Below are 17,186 nucleotides of genomic sequence, written 5' to 3' on the forward strand. Positions count from 1 at the left end.
CTCAAGATGCATGTGCCCCCTTGTACATCTGGCTTACGTGGGTCCTGGAGAATTGAACCGGAGTTCTTTAGGTTCACACACAAATGCCTTAACTGCTAAACCATCTCTCCAGCCCCTCTACCTCCATTTTCTGAGTGCTGGGATTGCAAGTGGAAGTTACCACTGTATATCAGTGCTAGGGTTTTGTGCATACTAGGAACACTCTCTATAAACTAAGCTATAGCCCCAGCCTCTGAAAGATATGGCATTTTATTTTATTTTATTTATTTATTTGGTTTCTTGAGGTAGGGTCTTGTTCTAGCCCAGGCTGACCTAGAATTCACTATGTAGTCTCAGGGCGGCCTAGAATACACTGCGATCCTCCTACCTCTGCCTCCCAGGTACTGGGATTAAAGGCCACCATGCACTGCTCACATAGCATTTTATTTTATTTTATTTTTTTAGACAATGACTCTTTTTTTAAATTTTTATTAGCATTTTCCATGATTATAAAAAAATATCCCATGGAAATTCCCTCCCCCCCCCACACACCTTCCCCTTTGAAATTCCATTCTCCATCATATTACCTCCCTATCTCAATCATTGTACTTACATATATACAATATCAACCTATTCAGTACCCTCCTCCCTTCCTTTCTCTCCCTTTATGTCTCCTTTTAAACTTACTGGCCTCTGCTACCAAGTATTTTCCTTCTCACACAGAAGCCCAATCATCTGTAGCTAGGATCCACATATGAGAGAGAACATGTGGCGCTTGGCTTTCTGGGCCTGGGTTACCTCACTTAGTATAATCCTTTCCAGGTCCATCCATTTTTCTGCAAATTTCATTACTTCATTTTTCTTTACCGCTGAGTAGAACTCCATTGTATAAATGTGCCACATCTTCATTATCCACTCATCAGTTGAGGGACATCTTCACGTAGCATTTTAAATAGTGAAGTGGGGCGATTGTGATGTTTTCTCCTTCCTCTCATATGGTTATTTCAAATTCTAAGGAGGGGCTAATTGTGATATTTTCCTGTTCCTTAAAGTTAATGTGCTATGAGGGACTCAAGAAGTAGGGTTCAAAACTGGTTATGAGGAAAGGGTTTATCCTCAATGACCGTCAAGCCTAACTTCTGACTGGCTACCCAGCAGGAACATGATTTTGGGGGGAGTCTATGGCCAGGTAAAATGAATATGAGAACCATGAAAACCTGGAGATGGAATTACAGTCCAGAGGTGACCATCAGAGAGGCCCAGGGTATTGGTCCACAGCAAAAGGTGACAAAGTTAAGCAGCAAATAGTTTGAGGAAACATGGAAGGACTTAGGGATTCTGAGAACAGCAGGTCAAGAAAATTGGATTTCTTGGAGGAGGTGAGCAGAGACTATATTTCTGAGTGCTCAAAGCAACAGGGTCATTAACAAGGTGATAGTTCAGCGACATTTAGGATATAAAGAGATTAACGAAATTCCCCTGCCCCGCCCTTGCAAGGGTTTTGAAATCGATTTTGGAATAGCCTGAGTTGTTTTGAACTTTTGAGTCAGAAAATCATCCACAGGTCTGGGTTCAGCCCTCCTTGCTCTGGGGCTGGAGGAGTCCTTGGTATAAGACCAGGTCCTGACAACTAATTACCTTCGGCTGCATTGACGTCAGTTTACGACTGGACTTTGGACTTGAAAGAGAGTTAAAACGCCAGGCACTTAGAGAAGGGACCCACTTCCTCCTTGGATTACCTAGCAAGAGGAACTAGAATGAAAGCCTTCCAGCCTCTCCCTTTTCTTGCTCTCCTTTTGGTAAACTATGGTAAGAAAGACTTTTTGTTTTTTAATTTTTCTAATCATGTCTGTGGTCTTTGAATCAGGGTCAGCAGTACCAGTTCTTACAGTGGTCCCAACATGCGGGCCATTTTGTGAATGAAATTTTCCTAGCTCAGCTTAAGAGACACCAGCATTTTAGCCTGTGGTGAGGAAGAAGCATTAGCAGAAGAGGTCTGCCCCCAAGACTTTGGGGTTCAGCAAAGCAGACACTGGTCTGAAGCGGGATAAGGAGGACTCAGTGGTTTCCTAGGCACTGGTTCTTACTGGAGCGAGCTGGGTGAGTTCCCTTAAGCATCGGAGACCCAGCCACGGGCAGAGGTCCTGCTTTGACCTGTGTTCTTGAATTTGAGGACACTTGGCCAAGGGGAATAATTCCAGTGTTGGGAGACTTCAGACAGGTGCTGTCTCCTGAGTTGGGAAGGGGCGTCCAGATGTGGTGTGAATGGTGTGACAGCCCAATCTAGAAGCGACTTTTTGCAAGGGATGAGGCGTTTGACTCAGCAGAAAGGTGAAGGGCACTTGAGTTTGTTCTAGAGAACAGGGATGGGTGCCACCAGGATTTGAGGTTTTGAGAGCTGGTTCAAGCTGCTGATAGAAGGCTGAGAAAACCCGGGCCGCCCAACAGGAGAGAGCCTCGCAGGTTCTCCCTGTGAGCCCTGGGCAGATGCTGTGGCTAAGCTGGCGGGGTTCAGGAAGGACCAGTGGGGATCCTGTGCCTCTTAGGAGCAAGCCTTCCCTTCTGTAAAACGCGAGAAAAAGGGCAGGGAGAAGGGAATGCTTTGCGGGGAGCGCTGGAGAGATGGCTGGGGAGTCTGATCGTGTCTTGTCCCGGAGAACGCAGGGGAAGGTTCACTAGGCCAGCAGGGGACAGGGAGAGCAGTGTATGTTTGGGAATAAGGTGAGCAGGCCCTTAGGGAGAGGTGGCTTTGAGCCTGTTTCTCCCTATGTAACGATATAGGAGATTCCAGACGCATGTGCCCCTTGTGCATCTGGCTTACATGGGTACTGGGGAATCAAACTGGGTCCCTTGGCTTCACGGGCAAGTGCCTTAACCACTGAGCCATCTCTCCAGCCCAAATAAATTTAAAATTTGTTTTAAAAACTACTCAGCTACGGACCTTGTGTGCTACAGTGCCAACCTGTCAAAGGCAATATGTGCCCACTGCTGCAATAGTGGTATGGCTGCTATGGGTATAACCAATTGCTTTCTGATTGGATTTGAGGCCTGCCCTACAGAAGGGCATCAATGCCTGATACCATACACCCAATCAAAAGACTGATACTGTGGGCCACAAACAGTAGTGAGCAAGATCCTATTCTTGTTGTTTTATTTTTATTTTATTTATTTATTTATTTTTTATTTGAGAGCGACAGACACAGAGAGAAAGACAGATAGAGGAAGAGAGAGAGAATGGGCGCGCCAGGGCTTCCAGCCTCTGCAAACGAACTCCAGACACGTGCGCCCCCTTGTGCATCTGGCTAATGTGGGACCTGGGGAACCGAGCCTCGAACCGGGGTCCTTAGGCTTCACAGGCAAGCACTTAACCACTAAGCCATCTCTCCAGCCCCTATTCTTGTTCTTGTAGGAGTTCAAGAGCTGTCTCCTTTGCCCCTCCTCTTACCTCTTTCCTTTCACCTGGCCATGCTCAGACCAGGCCTGAGCTACCTGTCCCACTAAGGTGGGACAACCACCTCTTGTTATGATAATTGAGTATGCCTGGCCCAAAGAGACAGAATGCCACCTTCACATAGACCAACTCAGTCACATTACTCAAGGCCCCTCCCTCACAATGCAGTTACCTACCTCCTCCCCCAATAGCCCATAAAACCCCCTCTCATTCCCCTTCCCCAGATTTCTGGAGTCTTCTCTATCACTTCAAATCCTGCCAGCTTCTCAACTTGGGTTAAATAAAAGCCTTGGGCCCAAGAAACGGTTTGTATGTCCTGTACCCCTTTCTCGAACCCAGAACCTGACGGTCTTGCTACATGAACATGTTGTGACCACCAAAGAGCCTTCTAAATATTTCTGTTGTAGGCATGATGGCTCACATCTATGAAAGGCTGAGGCAGTAGGATCGCCGAGTTTGAGGCCAGAGTGAGTTCTAGGTCAGCCTGGACTAGAGTGGGACCCTGCTTCAAGAAAATAAAAAATAGAAGTAAATAAAAAGAAAATTTTTTTTAATTTTTAATTTATTTATTTGAGAGCGACAGACACAGAGAGAAAGACAGATAGAGGGAGAGAGAAAATGGGTGCGCCAGGGCTTCCAGCCTCTGCAAACAAACTCCCAGATGCGTGTGCCCCCTTGTGCATCTGGCTAACGTGGGACCTGGGGAACCAAGCCTCGAACCGGGGTCCTTAGGCTTCACAGGCAAGCGCTTAACCACTAAGCCATCTCTCCAGCCCCCTTTATCATTATTATTAACAACATATTTCATATAGATACATCATGTGTTGGTACCCTCTTTTCCCTCATTCCTGCCCCCATCCCGCTGGGGACCCTCCTCAGTGGGATTGCAAGTATTCCCCATGGGGTTTTAGTTTATGCATTGTGGGAGTTGCAGTCAGTTATTTGGGGGGGGGGGGAGAGATGCCTCTGGGCACGATGTCTCAAACTGCGGGTCTTACAGTCTTTCCTCATCCTCTTCTGAAAAATTCCCTGAGCCGTGGTGGGTGAGTTTTAAGTCTATTCAGTGATGAGCTCTTAGGAGCCTCTGGATCTCGGCTTTGGTAGGTATTGAGTGTCCTCAGGGTCTGTCTCCTTCACCCTGGCGCTGATTATCAGGAACAGGGTTGGTCCTCAATTCCTCTGTGGATTCAGCTGTGGCTTGGCTAAATTGCCAGGGGTAGCTTATCTCCTCCGGTCTCGCTTTGTAAGCAAGTGCCTTTAACTACTGAGCTGTCCTCCCAGCCCATATTTCCACCTTAAAAATTATTTATCTATTTATTATTTGTTCTTGTTTTATTTTATTTTTTTCTGGTAAGGTCTCACTCTAGCCCCAAGTGACCTGGAATTCACTATGTAGTCTCAGGGTGGCCTCAAATTCATGTTGATCATTCCACCTCTGCCTCCCAAGTGCTGGGGTTAAAGGCATGCACCACCATGCCCAGCTATTTTTATTTTTTTTATATTTATTCATTTGCAAGGAGAGAGAGAGAGGGTGTGTGTGTGTGTGTGTGTCAGAATCAGTGCCACACTGCTGGATTGAACCTCCAAACCAGACACAGTTTATGGGAAGAATGGGATTTATTTCAGGTTTACAGATCCAGGGAAAGTTCCATCATGGCAGAAGAAGCTGGCCCCCTTTACAAAATCCATGCAACAACCATCAGCACCTCAAGCAAGCACACCCCAGGTTCCCGGGCACAGCCCAAGCACTCTGCATACCTATTGGCTGAAATCAGATCCATCACCAGTAAAACCCTAGCACCGGACCCCGAGATCCACCCACAGTGACACCTCCACCAGCCAAGGGGCTGGAAAACCAAGTCACAAGCTTTATTAAAACATCTCAGCCTATTAGGGGACATAAATTCAAATTACCACAGAAAGAGAGACAGAGAGAAAAGGAATGGGGTGCGCCAGGGCCTCCAGCTGCTGCAAATGAACTCCAGATATGTGTGCCACGCTGTGCATCTTGCTTTGCATGGGTAGTGAGGAACCAAACCCAAGCCACTAGGCTTTTCAGGCAAGCGCCTTAACTGCTAAGCCACCCCTCCAGTCTGTAAACATTACTTTTTACAGTAAAGAATAAGCTAAGTACTAAATAAGTATTAAGTAACAGTAATTGCCTTTATATTCAATGTGCTATCTTCTTTTTCTATTTTATTTTATTTCTTATTTAAAATTTTTTTTTTGTTTATTTTATTTATTTGAGAGTGATAGAGAGAAAGAGGCAGATAGATAGAGAGAGAATGGGCGCGCCAGGGCCTCCAGCTACTGAAAACGAATTCCAGACACATGCGCCCCCTTGTGCATCTGGCTAACGTGGGTCCTGGGGAATCAAGCCTCAAACCAGGGTCCCTAGGCTTCACAGGCAAGCGCTTAACCGCTAAGCCATTTCTCCAGCCCTTTATTTCTTATTTTAGAGAGAGAGAATTGGCATGCCAGGGCCTCAGCCACTATAATAGAACTCCAGATGCTTGCACCACCTAGTGGGCACGCGCAACCTTGCACTTGCCTCACCTTTGTACGTCTGGCTTACTTGGGATCCGGAGAGTCAAACATGGGTCTTTAGGCTTCGCAGGCAAGCGCCTTAACCGCTGAGCCATCTCTCCAGCCTTGACTGTATCTCTTTATTCACAGCTGCTGCAAGTGGTGCCGCAACTGCCAGCATAGTTTCTACAACTAAAATTCCTCTGACAAGCAAACCTGCTCCCAGCACAGAAAGTACAAGTGAAACCTTGGTGGAAGACAGAGCTGATGAAGACAGAGACATAGATATAAACTCAGCACAAAGTGGCAATTCTTCTACCATCACCTCACCTACTTCAAGCACAACCACTGTCAACGCAGACACTGCAACTGTCACCTCAACAAGTGACAATGCCACCAGCCCACCTACTACAACCACAGACATCACCAGCACAGACACTGCAACTGTCACCTCAACAAGTGACAATGCCACCAGCCCACCTACTACAACCACAGACATCACCAGCACAGACACTGCAACTGTCACCTCAACAAGTGACAATGCCACCAGCCCACCTACTACAACCACAGACATCACCAGCACAGACACTTCAAGTACATCTGTTTCTACGGTACATTCTTCAACTACAATGACTTCTACAGTACAGAGTACCAGTGAAGAGTCCTCCACTGTCGATTCTTTGGGGACAACTATTTTAACACCTACCTCCACTCTATCACAGGCCGCCAGTACCACAGGTAAGAATGATCCCTCAAAGGCTGCGTAACCTTGTGAGGGCTTGGAAGTAAGCATGTTCTGGGAAAGCAGGGGAAGAGGCAAATGGCTATGAATTGTGGCTTAAAATCTGAGTCACAAAGGTTAGTCGTGACGGAAGAGATCCTAAATGATTCTCTCAGTTATATTCTGTACTTTCTTTCCCATTTATCCTACCTCAAGCTATTTGCCAGATGTGGAATGTACTCAAAAAAAATTTTTTTGCTTATTTTTATTTATTTATTTGAGAGCGACAGACAGAGAGAGAAAGAGGCAGAAAGAGAGAGAGAATGGGTGCACCAGGGCTTCCAGCTTCTGCAAATGAACTCCAGATGCATGCGCCCCCTTGTGCCTCTGGCTAATGTGGGTCCTGGGGAATCAAGCCTCAAACCAGGGTCCTTATGCTTTATAGGCAAGCACTTAACCGCTAAGCCATCTGTCCAGCCCCTGAAATGTATTTTTAATGAATTTGGTCCTTGGGAAAGCTACTGGTATAGATTTAGAAATAGCTTCAGGTTCTCCAAAAAGGCAAGGTTCAACTAAGAGCTAAGCCACACAGGTTGAGTTGCCTGGTATGCTTAAGGACAGAGTTAAGATGGTGTCTGGTCACAAAGTGGAAACTGAGCCAAGCCATAGAAAAGCTAAGAAGCCAAGCAGTGATCCTTTAGACAGTCAGTCCTTGGCTAAGCAGGGCCATTGTGCAAAGGACAGATGTTTGGAGGATACTGTATAAGAGACGGTGAAGGAGGGTGAAGAGAGCTCAGTGGGAACCAGCGCTTTGCTATGCCAATGTAAGGACCCGAGTTCCATCTTCAGCACCCACATAACGAGCTAGACATGACCATGCATGCCTACAACCCGAGTGCAAAGGGGGTGAGAATGAGGAGCCCTAGAGCTCCCTGGACAGCCAGGGTAACCAAGAATGGAGAGCTCCAGATCAGTGAGACTGTGTCAAGGAAATGAGGCAGAAACATGGACTTCCTCTGGCCTCTGCATGTGTGTGCACAGGCATGAATATATGCCCACACATATGCATATAACACACACACACACACACACACACACACACACACATACCACATACTATACAAACACACACAGCAAAGAAAGAGAGAGAGAGAGATGACAGTTGACCTCGACGTACTTTTGCCTCATTTCTCCTGGCTTGGTCTAAAATAAGGGTTAGCAAACTTTATCAGTAAAGGACAAATAGCAAATATTTTAGGCTTCGTGGGCAACATAGAGTCTCCATTATAACTGTTCCACTCTGCCACTTTAACACAAAAGCAGCCATACTGTGTGCATAAATGAATAAGCTTAGCCATATACATACATACATATAAGTGTATACATACATACATACATATATGTGTGTGTGTATATATATACACACACACACACACATATCTCATTTGCAAAAATAGAGGGCTCATCAGATATGGTTTCATGAGTTGTAGTTTTCCAACCCCTATTGTAGAATACTCAAATTTTAGAGTTTGTGGAGTCTAGAAATACCATGTCATCCTCAGATGGGAAACTAGAGTCCCAGTGAGAGCAGTGACTTGCCCAAGGTCAGAGAGTAACTGTGTCTCCCTACATGTCTGAATGATTCTGCTGTGGTCCTTGATGGAGCTAAGAAATATATGATGGAGCATACAGAACTGTATCTGAAATGATATTCCCTATCTTATTATTATTGTTATTATTTATTTTTTTTAATTTTTTTGTTCATTTTTATTTACTTATTTGAGAGTGACAGAGAGAAAGAGGTAGATAGAGAGAGAGAGAGAATGGGCGCACCAGGGCTTCCAGCCACTGCAAATGAGCTCGAGACGCGTGCACCCCCTTGTGCATCTGGCTAACGTGGGTCCTGGGGAATCGAGCCTCGAACCGGGGTCCTTAGGCTTCACAGGCAAGCGCTTAACCACTAAGCCAACTCTCCAGCCCTGTTATTATTTATTTTTGAGAGAGAGAGAAAGAGGCACAGATAGAGAGAGAATGGGCATGCCAGGACCTTCAACCTGCTACAAACACTCCAGACACATGCATCCTTTGTGGAACACGTGCAACATTGCACACGTGTGTCAGTATGCACCTGGCTATGTGGGACCTGGCAGTTTGAACATGTGTTCTTAGGCTTCATAGACAAGCACTTTAACTGCTAAGCCATCTCCCCAGTCCATTCCCTAAGCTTTATGAAGTCTAGAAGAACACGCTGAAAGACATGCATCACAGCTGGGTGACCAGCTGTGCTAGAACCTGGAAGCTTCTCCAGGTCCCTTGTGCTTCCGCAGACCTCCAAGTATGGCAGCTGTCCTGCGTGCTGGCCCATCTGCCAAGTGGTACGTGGGACAATTGGCTTCTCTCTTGGTCTCAATGTTCGCCCTTGAGGATATTGTCCTCAATAAGTTACTAAGGAATGACAACGAGTCACCACCCAGATGTCTTCCAGCTGTCACGTTTGTGACTTCATCAATTCCTGGCTGTAGAACAGACTACTATTGGGATCTGGAAAGATGGCGCAGTGGTTAAAGAGCTTGCCTGTAGAGGCCACTGAGTCTGTCCTTCATTGCTAAAAAAAAAAAAAAAAAAAAAAAAATTTTAAAAGTACCCTGAGAATTATTTGTCTGGAATCTCCAGAGAGGAGTTGCACTCTCTCTCTTTGCTAAGATTTCCCAAATTCACCTTATTATATGTAGCTGAGGCTCCTCTTCCTCCTCCTCCTCCTTTTCCTCCTCCTCTTATCTTCATCTTTGAAGCAGAGTCTCGGTCTAGCCCACGTTGGTCTTAAACTCCATAGAGATTCTCCTACCTCAGCCTCCCAAGTGCCACAGGTATAAGCATAAGCTATAAGCTGCTAAAGATTGCTTTTGTAAAAATGGTTTACAAAAGCCGGGTGTGGTGGCGCACGCCTTTAATCCCAGCACTCGGGAGGTAGGAGGATGGCCGTGAGTTTGAGGCCACCCTGAGAATACAGAGTGAATTCCAGGTCAACCTGGGCTAGAGTGAGACCCTACCTCAAAAAAAAAAAAAAAAATACACACACACACACACACACACATATGTAAATTAGGCCCATTATTATGCAGTAAAAGCAGGGCAAAAGTACATGCAATTTACACTAAATCTCCTACCCACCCTAACTAAGCCCTTTAGATCTTAGAAACAAGACTGTGGCCAGTTTCTTTCTTTTTCTTTTCTTTTTTTTTTTTTTTTTTTTTCTGGTTTTTCGAGGTAGGGTCTCACTCTAGTCCAGGCTGACCTGGAATTCACTCTGTATTCTCAGGGTGGCCTCGAACTCACAGCAGTCCTCCTACCTCTGCCTCCTGAGTGCTGGGATTAAAGGTGTGCGCCACCACGCCTGGCAAAGTGTGTTGTGTCTCCCTCTAGAGATGATCTAAGCACATAGGTTTGCCTTTGTATGTATTCTCTCCCCACTTACCATAAAAGAAAGTTTATTATACATATTGCCCTTAAGCACAGCTTTACAAAAGAAACAATTTCTAACTTTAAGTTTGCAAGGCTCTCAAAGCAGCTCTGAAGGTTGTGAAACTTCTAAGCTATTCTAAAATGCAAGCCCATGGCTGAAGAGATGGCTCAGCAGTTAAGGTGCTTGCCTGCAAAGCCTGATTGACCTCTGGTTCAATTCCCCAGTGCCCACGTAAAGCCAGATGTATAAAGTGGCGCATGTATCTGGATTTCATTTGCAGCAGCTAGAGGTGCTTTGCACCCATTCTCTCTCTCTCTCTCTCTCTCCTTGCAAATAAATAAAATGTTTTACTGGAATGGAGGGATGGCTTAGCGGTTAAGGCATTTGACTACAAAGCCAAAGGACCCAGGTTCGATTCCCCAGGACCCACGTTAGCCAGATGCACAAGGGGGCACATGAGCCTGGAGTTTGTTTGCAGTGGCTGGAGGCCCTGGCGCGCCCATTCTCTCTCTCTGTCTCTCAAAATAAGTAAATAAATAAGGGCTTAGGAAAAAACGGTTTGGGGGTAGACCTACTTAATGATGGAGAAGTAAGTGTGGAGGTTTGAAGATGCTTGACTCCTTGGCATGGAAGAGAGGGATGGAGCTAGGCCAGGACCTATGGAAGAGCCCCTTGCCCTTGTCCTGGGCAGTCCCTGGGGAGAGAGAATGGAGCGAGGCAGATTTGTAAGGCAGGCTGAAGGTCTGGGGTATGTTCCTTCCCTGTTCTGCCCTTGTCCTGGGCAGTCCCAGTGGGGAGGGATGGAGTGAGGCCAGGGTACAGACAGCCTTCAAATCAAGGGGGTGGGGGTTGTTCACCAAGCTTTCGCTGTTAGCAAGCAATCAGTCCTAAATCCTAAGAAAGCATATGTTGATTGTTAGTCCCTTGAAGGACTAGAAACTGTCTGGGAGGGAGGCATGAAGGTAAGAACGATGCTTCCCTGTGTCATTTGCTATAGCCTGTGGGTGTGCAATGCCTTCTTTCTCCATTTAAGGTCCCAGCGATCTTTGCCAGGTGAGCTCCTGCGGAGTTGCCAGTGGTGCATCCTGTGTGAATCTGAATACCAAACACTTCTGCCTGTGTGTAGAAGGGTATTACTATAACAGTACCTCTTCCACGTGTTTGAAAGGTAAGTCGATGGATGGTCATAGCAGAGCTCTGAATCACATGCCCCAAGCACACTGGAGGAAAACTTGAAATGGTCTTAGAAACAGAGACGGGAGAAAAGTTGGAAGCTGCCCAGGCCAAGACATAGCGAAGAGGCCACCCCCCTCCTTGTCCTCGGCAGTCCCCAGGGAGAGGGAATGGAGTGAGCCAGATTTGTGAACTACGTTCAAGGTCTAGGGAATGTCCTTCCCCTCCACCGGTCCCAGAAAGGTACTATGAAGATGAAAAGAAAGTGTCAGGCCCTGAAAATGATGACTACAAAGAATTTGTCTAGGGCTGGAGAGATGGCTTAGCAGTCAAGGCACTAGCCTGCAAAGCCAAAGGACCCAGGTTCGATTCCCCACGACCCACGTAAGCCAGATGCACAAGGGGGTGCATGTGTCTGGAGTTCGTTTGCAGCGGCTAAAGGCCCTGGCGCACCCATGCGCACTCTCTCTCTCTTTCCTCTCTATTTCTCTGTTTGCAAATAAATAAATACAATTAAAAATGAAAAAGAGGAAAAGCCGGGCGTGGTGGCGCACGCCTTTAATCCCAGCACTCGGGAGGCAGAAGTAGGAGGATCGCCGTGAGTTCAAGGCTAGCCTGAGACTACAGAGTTAATTCCAGGTCAGCCTGGACCAGAGTGAGACCCTACCTCGAAAAACCAAAAAAAAAAAAAAAAAATGAAAAAGAGGGGCTGGAGAGATGGCGTAGCGGTTAAGCACTTGCCTGTGAAGCCTAAGGACCCCGGTTCGAGGCTCGGTTCCCCAGGTCCCACGTTAGCCAGATGCACAAGGGGGCGCACGCGTCTGGAGTTCGTTTGCAGAGGCTGGAGGCCCTGGAGCGCCCATTCTCTCTCTCTCCATCTGTCTTTCTCTCTGTCTGTCACTCTCAAATAAACAAATAAATAAATTAAAAATTAAAAAAAAAGAAAAAGAAAAAGAAAGTCTGTGGGACACTGAAACAGAAGATTGGGGAGCGTGGACACCACAGACTCCACGAACAGAAGACCCCAGTCAGAGGTGTCAGAGCCCCTTAGCTCCAGAAAGTGGGTTTTGAAAATTGTTATTTATTTACTTTTGGTTTTCTGAGGTAGAGTTTCACTCTAGCCCAGGAATTCACTATGGAGTCTCAGGGTGGCCTCGAACTCACGGCGATCCTCCTACCTCTGCCTCCCGAGTGCTGGGATTAAAGGCGTGCGCCACCACACCCGGCCCCAGAAAATGGATTTTGGAAGCACCTCAGTAACACACTTGGCTTATTGCTTTTTAAAAATATTTTATTTATGTATTTGCAATCAGAAAGAGAGAGGCAGATGGAGAGAAAATAGGTGCGCCAGGGCCTCTAGCCACTGCAAATGAACTCTAGATGCACGTGCCACTTTTTGCATCTGGCTTTATGTGGGTACTGGGGAATTGAACCTGGGTCCTTAGGCGTAGTGATCAAGCGCCTTAACCACTAAACCATCTCTCTAGCTTTTTAAAGTTACCTGGTGCTATGAAGGTACTTACATGCATGAGAAATCTCTCCCTTTAGCTAGAGTAGATTAATTATATAGGAAACAGATATATTTTATTGCCCATACAAGTTATGAATATGTCAGAAGTACCCCCAAATTCATATTTTTAACTTTAATCTAATTCTGGGGATTTACTCTAATGTGCACATGATCTCCAAAAAGGTTCATGTATGAAACTGTTGTAACATCTCTCCCTTTTAAATAATTAAAAGTACTAGGTTCAATAATTTTTAAAAAGTGGTTTCATCAGCAAAGGAACATATACTTCATAGGATGTTATGTAGCCTGCCGGGGTATGGTGGCGCACACCTTTAATCCTCAGCACTCAGGAGGTAAAGGCAGGAGAATCACTGTGAGTTTGAGGCCAGCCTGGGACTACAGAGTGAGTTCCAGGTCAGCCTGGGCTACAGTGAGACCCTACCTCAAAAAAGAAAGAAAGAGGGCTGGAGAGATGGCTTAGCGGTTAAGCGCTTGCCTGTGAAGCCTAAGGACCCCGGTTCGAGGCTCAGTTCCCCAGGTCCCACGTTAGCCAGATGCACAAGGGGGCGCACGCGTCTGGAGTTCGTTTGCAGTGGCTGGAAGCCCTGGCACGCCCATTCTCTCTCTCTCCCTCTGTCTGTCTTTCTCTCTGTCTGTCACTCTCAAATAAATAAATAAAAAATGAACAAAAAAAAAAGAAAGAAAGAGAGAGAGTGAGAGAGAAAGAAAGAAAGAAAGAGAGAGAGAAAGAGAGAGAGAAAGAAACAAAGTAAGAAAGAAAGAAAGAAAGAAAGAAAGAAAGAAAGAAAGAAAGAAAGAAAGAAGGAGGGAGGAAAGAAGAAGGAAGGAAGGAAAGAAAAGGAAGGAAGGAAGAAAGGAAGAAAAAGAAAATGGTTTTGAAGACTAGGAAACAATTTGCACAACTGTTATATGGACACTTAAAAATAATGTATGTTGGGGCTGGAGAGATGGCTTAGCAGTTAAGGCATTTGCCTGCAAAGCCAAAGGATCCCAGTTCGACTCTGCAGGACCCATGTAAGCCAGATGCACAAGGGGGCACATGAGCCTGGAGTTTGTTTGCAGTGGCTGGAGGCCCTGGTGTGCCCATTCTCTGTCTGTCTGTCTGTCTGTCTCTCTCTCTCTCCCTGCCCTTTCTCAAATAAATAAATAAGATATATATATATATTTTTTAAAGTAATGTATTTTATATGACCACTGAAAATTAATGTATGTCATCAACTTGGGAGGCTAACAATGTAAACTGAGAAAAAAAAAAAAGAAAGAAAGAGCTGGAAGAAATGCATCAAAATGAACATGGTGGGTCTGGAGAGATGGCTTAGCATTTAAGGCATTTTCCTGCAAAGCCAAAGGATCCCAGTTCGATTCTCCAGGATTCACATAAGCCAGATGCACAAGGGGGAGCATGCATCTGGAGTTCGTTTGCCGTGGCTGGAGGCCCTGGCGCGCCCATTCTCACTCTCTCTATCTCTCCCTCTCTCTCTCTCTCAAATAAATAAAATATTTTAAAAAATGAAAACAGTTGAGTAGGATTATAAGTCCCATTTTTTATATTTCCAGACTTCTGGTAGTGTCACCATATACTATTAAGGTGTGTTTTGTTTTGTTTTGTTTTGTTTTGTTTTGTTTTTGAGGTAGGGTCTCACAGGTCTCCAGCTCAGGCTGACCTGAAATGCTCTATGTAGTCTCAGGGTGGCCTCGAACTCATGGCAATCCTCCTACCTCTGCCTCCCGAGTGCTGGGATTAAAGGCGTGCGCCACCACGCCCAGCAATATATTAAGTATTTTTTTAAAATATTTTTTGTTCATTTTTTATTTATTTATTTGAGAGCGACAGACACAGAGAGAAAGACAGATAGAGGGAGAGAGAGAGAATGGGCGCGCCAGGGCTTCCAGCCACTGCAAACGAACTCCAGACGTGTGCGCCCCCTTGTGCATCTGGCTAACGTGGGACCTGGGGAACCGAGCCTCGAACTGGGGTCCTTAGGCTTCACAGGCAAGCGCTTAACCGCTAAGCCATCTCTCCAGCCCATATTTACAGGCTTTATACCTAAATGACTGATTATCAACGAACTCACTATAAACAACAACACGTATATAGCCACCATGATAGCCATTCTAGCCCTACTAAACCTCTATTTCTACCTCCGCCTAGTCTACTCTTCATCTCTCACCCTCTTCCTAACCTCGAACAACAATAAAATAATATGACAATTCAATTCTCTAAAACATTCTACCCTCCTACCACCACTAATTATTTTCTCAACCCTAACCCTCCCTCTAACTTCACTTTTCATCTTACCAAACTAGAAGTTTAGGTTATATAGACCAAGAGCCTTCAAAGCTCTAAGAAAGTAAACGCTGCTTAACTTCTGAACTAAGGATTGCAGAAATCCACTCTACATCTAATGATTGCAAATCATTCACTTTTATTAAGCTAAATCCTCCACTAGATTGGTGGGCTCTGACCCCACGAAACTTTAGTTAACAGCTAAAAACCCTAAACAACTGGCTTCAATCTACTTCTCCGGCCCTAAGTATTTTTTAAAGTATGTTGTAGAGGGCTGGAGAGATGGCTTAGCGGTTAAGCGCTTGCCTGTGAAGCCTAAGGACCCCAGTTCGAGGCTCGGTTCCCCAGGTCCCACGTTAGCCAGATGCACAAGGGGGCGCACGCGTCTGGAGTTCGTTTGCAGTGGCTGGAAGCCCTGGCACGCCCATTCTCTCTCTCTATCTGTCTTTCTCTCTGTGTCTGTCGCTCTCAAATAAATAAATAAAAAATGAACCAAAAAAAAAAAATATTTAAAGTATGTTGTAGAACAAAATGTACATGACCCTGTTTGCATGAACCGTACAGAAAGAGTGTGCTTGACTTTCAGGACGGTTATTTCCCGGAGAGGTGACAGTAAGCTTAAACAAAACATCTGACTTGGAAAATGAAACTTCTGCGGCTTATCAATCCTTACATGATCAAGTTACAAGCTTCGTAAGTATTTTTCCACCTTCCTATCCATAGAAGTATCTTCTTTTTTGTTTTGGGGTAGTTTTAGATTTATTGAAAAGTTGCAAAGATACTACACAAAATTCTTCACTCAGATCTCCTATTTTGATAATTACATAGACATGATATCTTTTTCAAAGGAAAATATATGAGTGCCACAATGCCACTAACCAAACTGTACATATTGGTTGAATTTTATGCTTTCTACAATGCCTTTTTTGGTTGGTTGGTTGTTTGTTTGATTTGTTTTTGCTTTTGAGATAGCACAGGCTATCTAGCACAGGCTGACCTGGAATTCACTCCATATTCTCAGGGTGGCCTCAAACTCGTGATGATCCTCCTACCTCTGCCTCCGAGTGCTGGGATTAAAGGCGTGCGCCATCAATGCCTAGCTTAATTTTTTCTTTTATTGTCCAGGACACCCTCTGTATTTATTCTTCAAACCTCCTTGCTTAGTCTTTTTACAAATGTGATGATTTGGAAAAGTTTATTATTATTATTATTATTATTATTATTATTATTATTAACAACATTTCTCTTTCTTTCTTAAAAAAAAGATATTGGGTAGGGGAGGGCTGGAGGGATGGTTTAACAGTTAAGGCGTTTGCCTGAAAAGCCAAAGGACCTTGGTACAATTTTCCAGTACCCACGTAAGCCAGATGCACAAGGGGGCGCACACATCTGGAGTTCGTTTGCAGTGGCTGGAGGCCCTGGCGCGCCCATTCTTTCTTCCCCCTCTCTGCCTCTTTCTCTCTCTCTCATAAATAAAATAAAATGTATCAGGGCTGGAGAGATGGGTTAGCGGTTAAAGTGCTTGCCTATGAAGCCTAAGGACCCAGGTTTGACGCCCCTGTGTCCATATAAACCAGATGCACAAGGTGGCAAATGCATTTGGAGTTCATTTGCAGTAGCTGGAGACCCTGGCACACCCATTCTCATTCTCTATCTCTCTTCTATCTCTCTCTGCTATAATAATAAACAAATTTTTTTTTTAATTTGGCTGAGCATGATGGTGCCTGCCTTTAATCCCAGCACTCAGGAGACAGAGGTAGAAGGCTTGCCATGAGTTCGAAGCCAGCCTGAGTCTACATAGTAAAATTCCAGGTCCACCTGGCCTAGAGTGAGATCCTACCTCTAAAAACAAAAACAAAAACAAAAAATCTGGGCTGGACATATAGCATAGTGGTGGAGTGCTTGCCTAGCATACACAAGACCCTGGGTTCAATTTCCAGAGCTGCAAAATAAATGAAAATCTTAAAGGGCACAGTTTCAGGGTACTTGTTGGGGAGGAGGCTAGGTTCAATCCCCAGGATATCAAATTATACTACTAACATTAAAAAAAAATAA

The 17,186-nt window shown here is 45.2% G+C and overlaps 1 protein-coding gene across 1 annotated transcript in view; it reads left to right on the forward strand.

Moving 5' to 3' along the window:
- The first annotated feature begins 1,723 nt into the window (after positions 1-1,723).
- The window catches only part of Muc13 (mucin 13, cell surface associated), a 33,067-nt gene continuing 17,604 nt past the window's right edge, over positions 1,724-17,186 (forward strand). Inside the window, exons 1-4 of the mRNA XM_045148118.1 lie at positions 1,724-1,788; positions 6,107-6,694; positions 11,174-11,308; positions 15,718-15,824. Coding sequence (XP_045004053.1) covers positions 1,737-1,788; positions 6,107-6,694; positions 11,174-11,308; positions 15,718-15,824 — 882 coding nt within the window. The 5' untranslated portion in view covers positions 1,724-1,736. The remainder of the gene's footprint in view (positions 1,789-6,106; positions 6,695-11,173; positions 11,309-15,717; positions 15,825-17,186) is intronic.

The sequence above is a fragment of the Jaculus jaculus genome, chromosome 4 (genome assembly GCF_020740685.1).
Source record: "Jaculus jaculus isolate mJacJac1 chromosome 4, mJacJac1.mat.Y.cur, whole genome shotgun sequence".
In the NCBI taxonomy this organism is placed as follows: Eukaryota; Metazoa; Chordata; class Mammalia; order Rodentia; family Dipodidae; genus Jaculus; species Jaculus jaculus.